At 47.8% G+C, this 17,389-nt stretch overlaps 1 protein-coding gene across 2 annotated transcripts in view; it reads left to right on the plus strand.

Moving 5' to 3' along the window:
• SLIT3 (slit guidance ligand 3) overlaps window positions 1–17,389 on the plus strand; it is a gene marked incomplete at its 5' end in the record, with an annotated part of 610,658 nt that overhangs the window by 473,824 nt on the left and 119,445 nt on the right. For both annotated transcript variants that reach the window (XM_082835732.1, XM_082835733.1), the window contains 2 exons: window positions 2,318–2,459; window positions 12,850–12,921. In XM_082835732.1, coding sequence (XP_082691858.1) covers window positions 2,318–2,459; window positions 12,850–12,921 — 214 coding nt within the window. The remainder of the gene's footprint in view (window positions 1–2,317; window positions 2,460–12,849; window positions 12,922–17,389) is intronic.

The raw sequence follows: 17,389 nt of genomic DNA on the forward strand, positions 1-17,389 counted from the left end.
GTTCCGCATTGTGCAGCCCAAAAATAATGATAATAATAATAACAACAAAAACAATAACAACACGACTAAGCGCTAACTCTTTGCCAACGCCCCTTCTAAATATTGATATTTTACATGCATTAAATTTCCTTTGCCTTAGCAATAAAGCCATGCTATGAAGTAAGTATTGTCGTTTTCCCCATTTTACAGGTAGGGAAAACTGAGGCACGGGGACATAAGGATGATAGGATAGAACCAGGGTTCCAATTGAGCCAGTGGGACTCCAGAGCCCACACTCTTGGCCACAACAGTCTCATTCCTGATCTGAGGTTCTTACAGGCTGGCTCTCTGGGGTTGTCATTTTCTCAGAAATGTAAAGACTTTCCCAGTTGGGAACAAAGCCAGCACCACCTCTCTCTCAGAGAATGTTCCACTTGGAGATTTTAATGTAAGTTGTCATCTCTCTGGCATTTTCCATATTCTCTGTTAGATCCACTAGTGTGACACTGGAGAGTTTGAAGTCCTTGTACCCTAGACAAGAATATTTGCTCGAATGTTCCACTTAAGAGGATGTTTTAAAATTGTGTGTGTGTGTGTGTGTGTGTGTGTGTGTGTGTGTGTGTGTGTGTGTGTGATAGCGAGGCCAAGGGAAGTAAGAATCTTTGGTCACTGGGTTGCACTTTCTGGCAAAGTAAATGTTCCAAATTAAGCCATAGGCATCGATTTGAGTCTTGCAGAAGGACCACCCCCAAGTATAGGGACTGTTGAACGTGGAGAGGGGAGCCTCTGCTTTAAGGCTCACTCACTGTCCAAACGAGGACTTGCCCCAGGCCCGGTCAGTCCTCTGATTCTACCACTGTAGCTAGACTCGCTCTGGCTTCCCAGCCTCAGCCTCTCCAGGGGCCAAACCAAAATCATCTTTGCCTACAGATATTTTCCATGCTTCACATTTAATCTCTCTCCAAGAGTCCCCAGCCAGACGGTCCATGTCTGAGCAGTGAGGATGTTTGCAGAGTTAGTCTGAGTTTGGTCTCAGCCCATGGCCCTTTGCTCAGGGAGGTGGATCTGGAAAGACATTGAAATCATCCCTGCTAGCTGGATCCCCAGGAATGGGATAAGGTCCTGAGAAGGCCATTGGGTTGAGTTTACCTTTTGGACCACAGTGTCCACAGTTGAAAGACTAACCACAGGTTTGCGATTCTTACCTTACTTTGAAGAAACAGTCATAGCTGTTAAACAGCGTCTTTAAAATGTTTGAATTTACTTCTGTTAGCAATTTGGTGTGACCACCAGAGAAAGTGATTAAGATTCTTATGACTCTTGGAATCTTGAGTTAGTTTGCTAATATGTTTATCTTCATTCGGCTTTCTAAATAAGCTCCTTCCTTGCCATTTTCTTGGGTTTTTTACCACTTTGTGATAAATTCATATGGGTTCTCGCCTCAAACAAAACTAAGACTCTGGGCTTCCCTCGTGGCACAGTGGTTGAGAGTCCGCGTGCCGATGCAGGGGACACGGGTTCGTGCCCCGGTCCGGGAAGATCCCACATCCTGCGGAGCGGCTGGGCCCTTGATCCATGGCCGCTGAGCCTGCGCATCTGGAGCCTGGGCTCCGCAACGGGAGAGGCCACAGCAGTGAGAGGCCCGCGTACCGCAAAAAAACAAAGACAAACAAACAAACAAACAAAAACTAAGATTCCAAAATATATAGTAACTTATTCACACTTTTTTTCTAATGAGATGAGTTTTATTTGCATGTTCTTTGGACATAAAAGCTGTTTGAAAAGGCCTTGGATGTCGCTGTTGATGGCTCTGTTGACACTTGGGCAACATCAGTGCCCCAAGTGAGGAAATTCTGTCACCTTTTCTCTTCCCACTTGGTTTTGATAGTGATTTCCAGCCACTTGAGAAAGAAATGAAGGTGTGTCTACATGTGGTATCCAAGCCCCAGATAAAAGCCCAAAACCCTGGAATGTCATTCAGACATTGGACTCCCTGAAAAAGTAGTCCCAGTGTATGCTCTTTGCATACCAGTGGCATATTTTCATGTGTGATTGATTCTGAGAGCAACTCTGTCTCTGAAAGACTAAGGATGAGGGGATGACAGAGCGAGTGGAACAATCTAGAAATGGTCAGGTCAAGGGTAGACTCTCTCCTCTTGGCTGAATGTTTAGCCAGCGGCAGCTGTGTCTCCCAGCTGAGGGCCGATGTTCGCTGGTGATGATTTTTCAGGTAGCTGATCAGGTAACGCTGCCTCCTTGGGAAGCTGGTTAAGAGACACAGAAGCCCAGGCGGCTGCTGACACTGACTTGAATTGACCCTTGTGTTCTGGTCCCACAGGCCCGCACTCAGAGCCTCCATCCTGCAATGCCAACTCCATCTCCTGCCCTTCAGCCTGCACTTGCAGTAATAACATCGTGGACTGTCGAGGGAAGGGCTTGATGGAGATCCCCGCCAACTTGCCAGAGGGCATCGTTGAAATGTAAGTGCCTGTCTGCCGCCCTCTGTCCCTGGCGAGTGTGCCTCTTGGTCTCAGCCAGTCCCCCACAGGCTGGCGGCATGCTGGGCTGTTAGAGCTGACTGTTGAAAGTACTCGGCAATCTCTTTGCTCTCTTTCCAGGCTTTCCCAGGTATGATAGCTCAGGGGTCAAGAGCATAGATTCTAGAGCACAGTCAGCAAATGACAGCCCGTGGGCCAAGGATGTCCACCACCTCTCTTTGTAAATAAAGTTTTATTGGAACACAGCCACACCCATTCATTTATGTATTGCCTATGGCTGTTCTTGTAGGACATTACTGAATAGTTGTGACAAAGGAACTTACAGCCCACCAAGCCTAATATATCTTCTGTCTGGCCCTTTGCAGTAAAGGTTGGCCAGTCCCTGCCCTAGAGTCACCCCGGGATTATATCCTGGCTCTACCATGTACTAGCTGTTTGTGATTATGGGCAAAACAATTGCTCTCCCTCGTCTCTAGTATTCTCATTTATAGTAATGTGATAATTATAGTATTACTGAACGGGTCATTGTGAAAACTAAATGAAATACCACATGTAAAGCACTTAATATAGCCCTTGACAGAAGGGCAAACCTTCTATAAAATGGTGGTGGAGGAGGAAAGAATACAAATAATGAACTGATTTCACAGCTACTGTTACTGAGCAAGAGACTGAGCTCTTAATCATTTCAAATCAGATTATTGTCGTCTAGGTTAGACCTTTAGGTAATGAGACAAGATTGTGTGTGTCTATGTGTGTGCACAGGTATCCAAAACTCCAGTAAAATTTGTTTGTCCCCGTAGCTTAATCTTGTCCACTCTTCTCTCATATGTTAGAAAATGGCCAGTGTCTCATTCTGGATTGAGTAAGAGGGTCAGTGAACATTGACCTGAAGGTCACTCTTTACATGACAATAACTGTTTTCATTTCTACCTTCATCTTTAGATGGCTTTATTAAACACATGATTAGATGGAACCCCCCCAACTAGAAACATCATTAGATAAAATCCCTCCAAATAAAAGATATTGTATACATTTCCCTCACCTCTCTGCTGCATCATCTCCTCTCCCTACTCTCCCTCCCCTCCCCCTCCTCTCCTTCCTCCTCCTCCCTTTTCCCCTCCCCCCTTCCTCTTTCTCCTCTTATGCATGCCCTTCTGTTCCCAATGCATTCCAATAGATGACCCATTGACCCTTTCATTCATTCATGCATTCATTCAACAAACATCTGTTGTGAGCCCACTGTGGTCCAATCATTGTTCTGTGCTTAGGGAGCAGCAGTGAACAAAATAGACCAAGTTTCTGCCTTTATGGTGCTTGCATTCTAGTTGAGGGAACAGTGCAACAAGCAATAAACAGAACAAAGTGAATTAGATATTATGTTAGAAGATGGTAGGTTCGGTGGAGAAAAATAAAGAAGTGAGTGAGAGCAAAAGCAAGTGGATATCTGGAGGAGAGTATTGCAAATAGAGGGGACAGCATGCACAAAGGCCCTGAGGTAGGACTGTGCCTGGTATACCAGAAGGCCAGTGTGGCTGGAGTGGAGGAAACACAAGGAAGAGTGTCAGGGAATGAGGTCAGAGGGGTAATGAGGGGCCAGATCATTTTAATGACTTTGGTTTCACCCTGATTGAGATGAGAAGAAACATACAACTTACAACAGGGGAGCCTTTGTTTCTTCTTTCTTCAGTTGCTTTGTCAGCTTTTCTCTGATTCCCTTTCAAACGTTCTTCCCCAGCCCCAGTGGACACAACCCATGCCTCCACACCCTTCCCACAGGCAGCAGCTAGTCAGCCACGTGTGTTCTTTTGGCCCTGAAATCCACACCTTCTGTACCTTCCTCCACCTTCACTCAGCCGTCAGTCTTCTATTAGCAAAAACCAACAGTGAATTCCCTTTGTGCTTTGCTGTGACTCGCCTTCACTCCTTGTGGTCCCTTGCTCTAGCCTTGGAGAGCCCTTCCTTCCTGGGACTTCACTTAGACCTCACACCTGTCCCGCCCATCCCCACCCCCTGCCCTTCGTCCCCCATTTCACCCTACACCTGTCCCTCCTCTCTGCCTTTTCTGTACCGTTCCCCCATCTCTTTTTCTCCCTCCCTTGATCCACACCCCCCTTCTTTCCCTCTCTGCACCCACAGTCTTCCCACCTTCCTCCCCAGCCCGGTCTCTTTCTCTACCCATTTAACCCTGTGCTCCTCACTACAAGAGCCATCCCCTCTATCCATGGCAGGGTAGGACTCTGGGCCTCCCAACAAGGGTGTCAAGACAGAATTCCTGCCAACATTCATCTCATTTCAGATTCCCATAGCACCTTGCTTTCTTTCTCTGCCCCGCCTTGTTCCTTTCCCCTTCCATCTGCCAGTTTTTATCTTTTCTCTTTGGCAACCACAGACCTTCCGCTGACCAGGTCTCAGACCACAGCCGTCCCCACGCCTGCCCTGATTCAGGAGCTCGGGCCTGCCCACCTGCTTCTCCCACTCTACATCCCTATACCTCCAGCCTGGGCCTCACGGGCACACAGCTCAGGTGTCTGGGGGAGGGAAATTACAGACGTCCCCACTGGAGATGCGACCCATGGAGGCCAGACCATACCTGGGCCATTGAGCTCACACCTGGACACTGAATTTTAAAAGGAACGTTGACAAGCTAGACTAGTTATTTCTGAAAGGCTGTCTGATTATTACTGAGTTTTTCCTTAAATGAGGTCAAGTAAGAATAACAAGAACAGGGCTTCCCTGGTTGCGCAGGGGTTGAGAGTTCGCCTGCCGATGCAGGGGACACGGGTTCGTGCCCTGGTCCGGGAGGATCCCACATGCCGCGGAGCGGCTGGGCCCGTGAGCCATGGCCGCTGAGCCTGCGCGTCCGGAGCCTGTGCTCCGCAACGGGCGAGGCCACAGCAGTGAGAGGCCCGCGTACCGCAAAAAAAAAAAAAAAAAAGAATAACAAGAACAATGTGATCTTTTTGCATTGAGCAAAAATATTCCATTTCAAGAAGTATCCTTTATTTTAAATTTCTGGACTTCCTTACTCTGTTATCATTGTTGTTAAAAATACTCTTCATTTTATAAAATGATGGCCACTGAAGGATGAGTATGTGTGTGTGATATAAATATGTGTTTAATCATATGTGTCATTATTATTATATAATTATAAATATAAGTCTATATATAAATGTTATGTATAATAGACATACAGAGATTGCCTTAATTGACAAAATAAGAGGTCTGTAACCACCTAGCCTATGAAATCTAGAAGTCTGGGAATGGCCAACCTAGCTAGAGTACCTCTAAAAATAAGCAGCCACAAACAGCAAGCACGGTCTTAAGAGTGTAGACCGTGAATCCAGGCAGACCCACACTTTAGCTCTGCCCTGCCTTTCAGCTATTGGCAAATAACGTTTCTGGGTCTTGGTTTACTCAACTGACAAATTCAGAGGCTAGTGGTACCGTCTTAATGGTTTGTGTGAAAGTGAAATGAATATATGCTATCAGACGCTTAGTATTGGGTCTGGCACGTAGGATATACTATGTCAGCAGCGACTGATATTATTTTACTACAACTGCGGCTACTGCTACCACCACTTTTATATCAGGCATTGTGAGAAAGGTTGGAAACCACATCACGGGAGCTGAAGCTACCTGCGGAAGATCCCTCCATAAAGCTCCGTCAGTTCTTTGCAGACTATGGTTGAGAGAACAGGTTCAAGAATTAGGCTAGACACTTGCATTGTGAATTGAGCGTGGCAATAGCGCATCTTCATGCAAATGTATGCAGACATGCAAATAAGGCTGCCCCTGCTGACCGGGCACACACGACCCACCAGACAGATTGCCTAGAACTTCTCTTGCTGTGTTTGCCTCATTCTCCTCTGTGATAAAATAAAGCTGAGGCATTAAAGCAGATGAGGCAAGATTCTCTGGTTAGGTACTGGAAGAGGTGACATGTAAGAGAGACCTTTGCAGAGGAAACCTGTTTGTTCCCTAAGGCAACGAAGCTCGTGCCTGGGGATCTGTGTGTTGGTCTAAAAGTCTTTTTTTTTTTTTTTTTTCGGTACGCGGGCCTCTCACTGTTGTGGCCTCTCCCGTTGCGGAGCACAGGCTCCGGACGCGCAGGCTCAGCGGCCATGGCTCACGGGCCCAGCCGCTCCGCAGAATGTGGGATCTTCCCGGACTGGGGCACGAACCCGTGTCCCCTGCATCGGCAGGCGAACCCTTAACCACTGCGCCACCAGGGAAGCCCCTAAAAGTCTTTTGAGCAGTTAAAATTCATCCTCTTATCAATGAGAGAAGACCAGCAGGTGGGGGAGGTTGAAAGATGAGAAAGAGGGAGCAGAGAGTAGAAACTGTAGCATGCACCCCAAGATGCACAGGAAGTGTCTGATTTATCATCCCAAAGACATCTGAACATGACTTCTCTTTTTACCATCAAGAATTCCACCTCATGTCCATAGCCACCTATATAACCCAGATTTCTCCTTCTCTTTAGCGTCGCTTTGCACCACATCTGGTTCTCTGTTCCCTATATGTGCAATCCTTAGCTGGTAGTGATGCTCTTGAACCTTGGGAGGGGTTCTGCACTCCCCAACATTCAGGGGAAGGAAGGTCTATCTCTCATGCAAAGCAATCTGGCAGACTCTTTTAGATTTTTTTCAAAGCCAAAGCAGCTCAGAGAAGTGTGCACTGGTCTCCCTGAATAGCAGAGCCAATTCCTCTAAAAACAGCTTTCTTCCAGAGAACCCACAGTGAGACAGTTCACTGCAGATTTTCCTCAAAACTGAGCTCCCACCAACAGCACTGTTCTTGCTGCTCCGTGTCGTTTCTCTGAACCCGCTCCAGCCTCCAGCAGGGATAGATTCTGGGAAGAGCCAGAGGCCCACACGTTCTTCTGTTCTGTGGTCTTCGTTCTGCCCTCCTGGCCTCAGGGCTCGAGAGGGGCCATCTGTACCTAGAACCTCATCTTCATCTCTGTCCCTTCTTCTTCCATTTTTGCTCTATACCTCCACTTAGTGTCATCCCCAGTCTCATGCCCTTGGCTATAACAGGTGAATTTAGTTGCCAGAGAAAGGCTGTGGATGGACTTAAACGTCAAATCCTAAATCAAAAGCATGTAGGGGAAAAGGTAGCCCCATTTTACACCTGGCCTCACCTCAACCCCACTGTTTATCTGGGGTGGGGAGATAAACAATGGTTTATCTGCTAAACAAAGCAAATATGCCCCCATGATACTGGCCACCAGGGACATTTTTAAAAAGAGAGAAAAGTTTAAAAACAAAGCAGCCAGCAGAGCAAAAGGACTGGAGGGCTCTGGAAATCATAAACATCCGGGATTCTTTTCCTTTTTTAAAAAAATTGAAGTATAGTTATTTACTACGTTGTGCTGTACAGCAAAGTGACTCAGTTTTACACATATATACATTCTTTTTTTATATTCTTTTCCATTATGGTTTATCCCAGGATATTGAACATAGTTCCCTGTGCTATACAGTAGGACCTTGTTGTTTATCCATTCTAAATGTAATAGTTTGCATTTACCGACCCCAAATTCCCAGTCCATCCCTCTCCCTCCCCCACCTCTCCCTTGGCAACCACAAGTCCGTTCTGTATGTCTGTGAGTCTCTTTCTGTCCTGTAGATAGGTTCATTTGTGTCATATTTTAGATTCCACATGTAAGTGATATCATATGGTATTTGTCTTTCTCTTTCTGACTTATTTCACTTAGTGTGATAATCTCTAGCTGCAGCCACATTGCTGCAAATGGCATTATTTTGTTCTTTTTTATGGCTGAGTAATATTCCATTGTATGTACATACCACATCTTCTTCTGAGGACACGAGGTTTCTGGGGGGCTGCCATGTGGAAGGAGGGGGCATGGGGTGGGTTGGGGGCAGGTGGGATAAAGGTGAAGCTGATCAGGCAGCAGAATAATTAAGAACAGAGCCTTGTGGTAGATAGTCCTGGGTTTGGATCCCGGTTCTGCCTCTTTAGGTACCTTTCTTAACATCTCATGTTTCACTTAGTTCCCATCTTTGCAAAATGGGGCTCATCGTCCCTACTAGAGATTCTCCATGAAGATTAAATAATATAACCTAATTGCATAGAAAGTTAGCACAACGTTTGAAAGCTCCTAAGTGGAATCTAAAAGGAAAAAGCTTGTGCACATGTCACATATGTGACATGATAGAATGCTTTAGTCTCAAGTTCTCATTTTTTTCTAAGTTGACGACAAAGATTTGTCTGCTGGAGGCATCTGAGAATACGGATATAATAAGAAGAGCAAATCTGGCTCTGTGTCTGCACCTCTGTTTTCTGTAGGCAATGCCAGGTGCTCTGCAAAGCTGGTTAGGAATGACTCATGTCACATATGCCCACATGCCTCATCTCTGTTGTTATTATATTAGTGATACTACTTGCTTTGTAGTATTGCTGAAGGAATAAAATGAGCCAGTGTGTGAAGAGCACGGTGTCTGATATATAGAAAGCCCTCAATAAATGGTAGATGTCCACCATTATTGCAACCAATATTCGAATCCAGCTCCAGAAACTCTTTATCAGGTGACTTGCTGCCATGGCCCTGCACTAGCTATGCCCCTGCCAGTCCCTCTGGCATCACGTTGACTTATGTATTGCTAGAAATATATTGTGTTCAGTCGCGTGTTTGCGAATGACAGATCATTAAGGAAGCACTGAGGAACTAGGGCAAATCAATACAGAACGCAAATGACTGAAGCCCCCATCAGATGTTCGCATTGCTTCTACCAGCGCCGGAAGACGCTCAGATGTTTGGTTTGTATGTTTGTTTTTATGCTAGTTCTATTAAATCAGTTTGCAGCCGGAAGAATGTTTGCCAAAGAAAGACACATGTGCCAGTTAAGAGAGACCAAAGACAGCCGCTGGCTTCAGACACATCCCTAAATGTGACAGTTTTTGCTGATGCTAAAGCTGCTTTTTGTCCTTCACACTGAATTTTTGTCCTTGGGAGTACGGATCTTTGCATGCTTGTTCCAAGCCATGTAAACCCCACCAGAGGCTGCTGCTGTGTAGAGCCTGTGTGTGTGCCCACACACGTGCGTGTGCACACACACCCCAGACTTCCTTCCTTGACCGAGGGGCAGTTTTCCTGAGGATAAGTGGGCAATGACTAAAGGAATAGAGGTGCCTCAGCAGCGAACGGTGTTCAGCAAAGCTCAGTGACAGAGAGTGCAGGCTTTCCAATGGGATGAACTTGAGTTTGAGTCCCGGCTGTAGCTCTTCCTGGCTTTGTGAATATGGACAAGTGACTTAACATCTCTGAGCCTCGGTGTTCTCATGTTTAAAGTGGGAGTAGTGATAACAAACAGGGTCTGCCTCAGAGAGGTGTCAATACTAAGTTAGACGTACGGTGCAAAGCTCTTAGTCTGATGCCTGACTTACAAGTCCAAGCTGATACACAGTAGCTCTTACTGTCATTATCCTCACCCTTGCCTTAACTTTACATCTGAAGTACACCGACAAGCTCTAATGCCCCCTGGGGCAAGGCTCACCCGCATCATGTCCTGGCCTTGGCACCCTGTAAGGGTGTTGCCTGTCCAGCGGGTACCCACAGCAGCATAAGAGGCAGAGAGACTGCAGAAATAAAGACCATCCCCAGAGCGTGCAAGGGTAGAGCGTACCGGATACGCAGCAACGTCCCTGCCAGGGTTAACAGGCTAAGATGGGAGTTCTTTGTTCTTTGTTCAAAGACACACCTTTGCAGTCTATTTGCATATTTTATACATATATTGTTATATGTGTGTGTGTGTGTGTGTGTGTGTGTGTGTATATATATATATATATATATATACACACACACACACGTGCATCTATATTCCATCTTCCCTCAACTCCTACAGCCTTTTTACAACATACCTACTTCTGCAGAGACTGCATGATGTCTCAGAATGAGTACTGGGGTCTTCACCCCTTAAACTTTTCTGGGACTTTGGGAAAGCTATTTTAGTATATGGACTTCACTTTCTCTGTTTTCAAAAAATAGAGAAGGCAGTGCATCCAATGGACGGAAAGAGGAAGATGCCAGTTCCGCCCCCTATTAGCTCTGGCACTTCGGATAGGCTCTTTGATCCATGTAGGTTTTATTTTCCTCGTCCACAAAGTAGGGCCAACACAGCTTGCCTCAGAAGTGTAAGGATTCACAGAGATAATAGACCTAAACCAACTCGATTCCACAAAGGACAACTCTTCTTGTTATGTTAGCAATAAAATCTGGTTCTGTGATGGACCGTCTTGGGCTGGTCTCTATCACCAGATGATTAAACTCCTTGGGGATGGGTATCACATCCTACTCACTGTTTCGTCCTTCCCTTAGCTCTTGCACCCATTGCTAAAGTGGACGTTATTCATTATGAACTGCACGGTCAGCCAGCGGACCTGACTAGCCTGGGCTCTTGGCCTGCAGCCGGGAGCAGTGCAGAAACTGAGGGGATGGCCATCGTTACAGACAGTGGCTCTCTCCAGAGGCATCCTCCAGCCGCAATCCCCCTGCCAAGATGGCAGGTGGACCCCAGGATTCCTGGAGAGCATCTGCCACCCGACGGGCAGCCCCAGAGGTTCACAGAGCTGCTGCCTTGGCTGAGAAATTCCTGAACTCGCTCAGCTGGAAAAGGAGAATGTCCTTGGAACTTCTCAGTCAAGGCAGCCTGCCCGGGTCTGCTGCCTCCGTGGGTGGCTATATCCAGGAGCCTGCAGCCTCTGCGACCTCGTGGCATGCTTTTTTGGCTCACCACAGGCCAACCAGGCCGCTGTCCAGCCAGCCTATGCCCACGTGCTCGACAGAGCACACTCCCCGGCCCCTCCGGCCCCAAAGAGGCTCTCTTAATAGACCGTGGCAGCCTCATTTGTAGACTCGATTCATCCGGCAGCCAAGAATGATCTGTCCTGATGCTCCCTCTCTCCTCGCACCCAGCCTTCCTCTGTCTCCACCCCCCTCACCCCCTTCCTTCGGCCTGGAGAGTGATTTGTCTGTGTTATGGGTAGGCCTGACAAACCATTCCACGTTAGCAGCTGAGATGTTGTTTGAAATGGGAAAATTGCTGGCAGACTGCTCCATTAGTGGTTCCAGTAACAAATACTCTCTTTCCCCCAATGAAGATGAGATTGCAGAGGCACAAATTAATACAACTGTCTCCCCTCTTCTGCAGCAGGGATTACTCTTCAAGATGAATGGGTTCATCCCAGCCAGAAGTGTGCATCCTCTAAATGGAGCCTCCAAGGGAGCCAGTTCCTCCCATGTCTGCCTTGTGCTCCGCCCAGCCCTCCCCTTGCGCACACACACACACACACACACACACACACACACACTTTTTCGTGTCTTCCCAGCAGAGGGTTTGGGGATCATCCATGCCAAATGAGGAGGTGATGAAAAGATCCACACCTCGGAGAGACGGGAGATGTGGACCAGGCCACCATTCATCACCTCTAATAGAGGGCCCCGCCTTCCGCTCATGCCTGTTTCCCACCACACCTGTTCTTGGCGGCGGGAAGTCATTTGATAGATGAAAGAATGAAGAATGGAAAGGCCTGCTCACTCCCCATGCTCCTTCTCTTCCAAGGAAGCTCTGGGCCCTGGGCCTGCAGCATCTCTTGTTCTTTCCAGAGTAATAGGAGAGAGAGCAATTCAGCAAAGTCCGTAAGGCCATAAAGCTACAGATTGTAGCAGCAACCCAGGGGAGTGATCCATTCGGGGCCCCTGGGGCCCTCAGGATATCAGGGAGCCAGTCTGATGAATGTCAGGCTGGAAGCCTAGAGACTTGAAGGCTATTTCTTCATCATATTAGAACAGCCGATTGAAAAACCCAGAAACAAATACTGAATCGTTAGGTTGTACACCTGAAACTAAAGTTATATGTCAATGATACCTCCATTAAAAAAAAGAAAAGCCCAGAAGTGCAGTCTCTGCCTGTACTGCACCCCAGCAGCAGGATGGTGGAGGTTTTCACTGAATGGTGACATGCTTCCAGAACAGGTAGGCATTGCTATCTGTCCATCTGTCTTTACTCTTCCTTCTCTTTATCCCTTTGACTTTTTCAGCCTTCTGGTTACTTCCTACAGCATTTTCTGAAGATGACAGCTGCCTCCCAAAGACAACTTATCGTAAACGAGAACCAAATATGCTCAAGGAGAAGACATCTTTTCTAGCTTTCTCCCAGGGGTATCAGACCCTGAGCTGGCTGCCCCACACACCAGAACCCCAGTATCTGGCTTTCGGACGGCGTTTACCAAGTCTCCCTCATCTAAGGATGTATGCCACGTGATGGGAGAGACCATCCTGTCCTCAAGGCCCCCGGCAACCATTTGTTGATGGGTGGATGGTTAATCGACTCTTTTCTGCTCTGTTTCTCAGACGCCTGGAACAGAACTCCATCAAATCCATCCCTGCTGGAGCCTTCACCCAATACAAGAAACTGAAGCGAATGTGAGTCTCCCCTGGAGAGAAATGGGCCCAAATGTTTTCAGTTCAGGGGGTACTATGTGTAGTGGGCAGCCTGCCCAGATGAGAGGCTGCATCACAGTCCTCAGGAGAGTGCAGTGTCGGACCTGGAATGGCTCCCAAGACGGGGAGGTAAGACCAGCGTGCTGCATTCAGATGGGGCGGTGTATGGGTTTAGGCACCTCAGATCGAAGGGCGACTCCAACTAGAGTGAAGTAAAATTATCTGGGTGGGAGGTGGGGCTGTGTCAGCCTAAAACAATCCCATCTCACCGTTTGATTGTCCCCTGGTTTGGGGGATGCGGACCTCAAGTAGGAGCTTCAGTAGAGATGTGGCCGTTTCCCTATATCATCCTACAGCACCGTCACCAGCATCCCTACCACCGTGCACGCATTCATCTAACAAATTCTTAGCCAATGTCCATCAGGAACAAAGAACTGTGCTGGGATCTGTGGGTAGAGGGTGAACTAAAACGAAGTCTCCTCTGGTGGAGCTTGTGTATTTGAGTGGGAGGGCACAGAAATAAAACCCAGTAAATGTCAGAAACTGACCAGTACTAGAAAGTAAAACAAAAGAAGGGACGGGGCTAGAGATTGATGGAGGGGTGGTCTCTAGATGGGTTGACCCATGAAGGCCTCCGTGTGCAAGCGACCTGAATGAAGGAAGGGAGTGAGTCTAGAGGAGTTCTCAGGAGCATATGCATGGATGGTTTGCAGACTAGAGAGGAGGGACAGAGTGAATGAAGAGAAAGTGGTGGGGATTGTGCTGGAGACGTAGATAAGGGCCAGCTCCCGTGGGCTCTTTAGACCATGGTAAGGACTTTCTAATCTTTCTAAGTGAGATAAGAAGCCTTGGAACCTCCCTTGCCCATATGATGATCCCCAGCATGGCCATTACCACCATATCCAATACTACGCCATCACTGCAGCTTATCAGTACCTGCTGACACCAACCCTGCAGTGTACCTTCCCTACTCCATTGACAGCATCTGAGCCTCACGGCCCTCATCCCTGCCATCGTGGTAACGTCATCAGCACCACCCCTCCCCATCACGTGACCCCCCTGAGCACGGATCTGTGAGTCACTCAGAGCGGGGTGCTCTGAAGGGAGGCTAGTAGGATTCAGAAACAACCCAGCCATTGCCATCACAGATATTAAGAGCCTAGGAGGGAGGCTCCTGTCCCTTTTCCAGGCTAAGAAATCATTTATTATAGCCCAGTAATCACGGTGCTGCTTTCATTGCGCTTGCCTACTCCCTCTGGCCCCCCACACAGAGAAAAGAGAGAGGGCAGGTAGAAATATGCATAGACTTGGGTTTTGTTCCCTTCCACCGCAGGCTGATTCATCGGTTTCCCTTGGTTAGGAGGGCCTGCATTAAAGAGGTTAAGTGTCTGCTTGCTCCTTTTATGTTAAAAATAAACATCCCTGCGAAACAGTGGCATTGGTACGCTTTACCCTCAGATCCTAGGAGGCCAACTTCCCATCTCCCTGGAAATCCACACCAAACAAGATTTTCTCCTGGTACAGTTCCAGAAGTAGAAACCAACATGATGCGCCAGCTCTAAGCACATACTCCTTCCCTCCCTTTGGCAGCCTTCCTGCTGGAGGAGCTGTATAAATATAGGCCTTAATATTTAAACCTTGGGCCATTAATCTCCTGGCCTCCCTGCTTCTCCAGCTCACTCCCCATATGCACCCCCCCCAATTCATTTTTAAAGCCCAGCTTGATTATGCAGCCAGATAGTAATTTCAGTGAAAAATGACAAGTTCAGTCACTGCCCCAACCTATATCTCTTACATGATCTAAGTGGCTGCTCTAATTTTTTGTGAAGTCCAGGTAATTTAGAGTGTGACTCTGTTTTACTGTCCTTTCTCCATCCCATTGGAGTTGCCACGATCTGTGCATTCAAAATTCATAAGATCTTCTCCGTCACGACCTGGGAAGTAAATTTCATTTTGGATCACTTCTGATGCTATTGATATTTACTATGATGCCCTTTCACCCCCACCCCCCAACCAAGGGGATGGCGGTAGGGAAGACAGACCACTTAAAATTTTTTCTGACTAACAGGACTTCAGAAACCCAGACTGAAGTGCAAGGGCTTTGGAGAAGTAGGGTCCCTGGTGAAAACGGAATTTAAAACCCTAAGGGTGAACTCCTCCTAGGTATACGTGACCAGTTTATCTCTAATATCTCACAGAAAAAAGTTTTCCCTCAGCTGTGAGTGAACCTCATCCTCTTCTTATCTCCAATGACAAAAAGAAAAAAAAATTTTCCTTGATTGAATGGCTTGATTGAATGTTGAATGGCTTTGTCCCCGAAGAGGATGAATTTCTAGCGGTCAGCTTAGTGTAAAAAATGTACTTCCAGGTGAAAACTAGTACCAAGATACAGGCGCCATCTGCAGGGAGAGTAGCAGGCGTTACAGAGGATGCCCCAGTCTTACAGGGTTGGTTCACCGAGAGCGCCGACACTTGAAGGCCAAACCTTCAAAGGTGTTGAGTTCTTTCCCTCCCACGTTCTAAGGTAGAGCAATATTCCACGAGTTCCACCAGTTCCCAGTGTCTCACGCTTATAATCCCCGCTTGACCCTCGTCGGCACTGGAATTTACCACCTTTCTTCTGAACTGTATGCAAAGGCCACTTCTTCTCCGCCATCCGGTTTATCAAGCCCCAGGGGACTGGGATAGGCTTGAGACAGACCAGATTCTGAAATACTGTCTAAAGTATGACTCAGAAACCCCCTGCCTGGGAATCATCTGGAGACTTGTTACGTATGCAGATTTCTAACCCCAGTTCTCCAGAGGGCCAAATCAGACCCTCTGTGGGTGCATTTTAATAAACACCCTAGTGAGGTTTGAGAACCACTGGTCATCGAGGGCGACCCAAACACCAGAAGTCAGCTCTGGGACCACCTGAGCGTGGAGATGGGTGGGCACTGAAGCCTTCCCCGGTCTACCTTCCTGTCCAGGGCCACCAACTTCTGCACCCATCACGGTGAAATGGAAGGGAGACTGGAGATGCCAGCTCTGTACCCAAATCGCTGTGTCCAGTCACTTGTGGCTACAGGTCCTTTACCTGTGGCTGCTGTTCCCTTCCTGCAGAATGAAGAACTAAGATGAAGTGACCACCAGGGTCAGTTCCCAGCTAAACTATCTCTTCTCCAGTCTCCATTCCCCAGCATCTCCAAATCACGAGACATCTCACCTTGTCCTTAGAGACGGGTGCATGCAGGAGTCTAGCTCTGAACTAAACATGAATTTGCCCTGACAAGGCTAAAGCAGAGGGCTTCCCCACTGGTCACAAAACCCCCTCTGACACGGTAGAGGGCCAAGGACCTTGAAGGGACATCACATTAAAAATGTCAGGAAAAAAAAACACCAAAGAAATAAACCAATGAGGCTTTCTCACTAGTCTGATCCGAGCACCGACCCTGCACGCTTGCCTGAAATGCCTTGCTAGGCAGCCAGGCTGGGGGCTAGCAAGATTAGGATAATCCGGAGCATTTGCTTGTTAAGACCCTTATACAAAAGCAGAGCTCTGAAGAAAAGGCCAGTGTAAGCTGACTAGTTTGCGAGCACAATCTGTGGATTTGTTAGAGGCGATCTCGCCTGCTAAAGGGATAAGCTCGACAGCCGTGCCTAAGAAACCTTAACCTGTGGAGTATCTTTCAACTCGCAGGTCTTGGCAACAAGGAGGGAAGGGAGCAGAGGACTAGGCAAAGGTTGTTGGGCGGCCCTTTTGAAGGATAGTAGAAGGAGGAGAGAAACAGGCAGAAGGACTGAGCTTAAGAGGCTGTGGGGCTGGGGCGTCTGGCCTCGCTGGAGGTAATTGCTGAGGAATCTGCTTAGATGTTCTTGCTTCTCGATATTCCCTTCCCTCCTCCTTGTTGATCCTCCGAGACCCCAGCTCTCCCTCTTCTCCACAAAAGCAAAGACCCATTGATTTATTTTGGTAAAGAAAAGGAACCAGAGAGGTTCATTGTAGCTGGAAATTGGAGCATCTCCCCTTCCCGGGACAGGAGCCCCGAGGCTGTCCCTGAGCTAATAACTCCTAAAGAGAAGTCTCCCTCTTCAGGAAAGTGTTGTTAGTGAGACAGGCGCTCAGAAGACCCTGGGGTGCTGCAGAGTGAGCAGCCTCTGGGTCAGGGAGATTCCTCTGCGCCAACGAGGCCAGGTTCGCTGCCTTCTAACACACAGCATCCTTCTCGCTCACATTATCCCAAAGCCCTGATCATCATCGCCCTGGGCTTGTTCCCGTCTCACGAGGACCGCCAGCGACAAGCCCACATCTCAAAGCCATCCCATGAGAATCTCATGATGTCTTTACATCACCCGGCCTGGAAGATGCACTGAACCAGACAGAGACTTAAGTCACTGCTCAAAACCTCCATTCAGGTCAGGAAGGAAAAGTCACTGGGGAGGTGAAATGACTCAGGACTTCTGGGGACAA

The sequence above is a fragment of the Leucopleurus acutus genome, assembly GCF_964270905.1.
Source record: "Leucopleurus acutus genome assembly, chromosome: 3".
Lineage (NCBI taxonomy): Eukaryota > Metazoa > Chordata > Mammalia > Artiodactyla > Delphinidae > Leucopleurus > Leucopleurus acutus.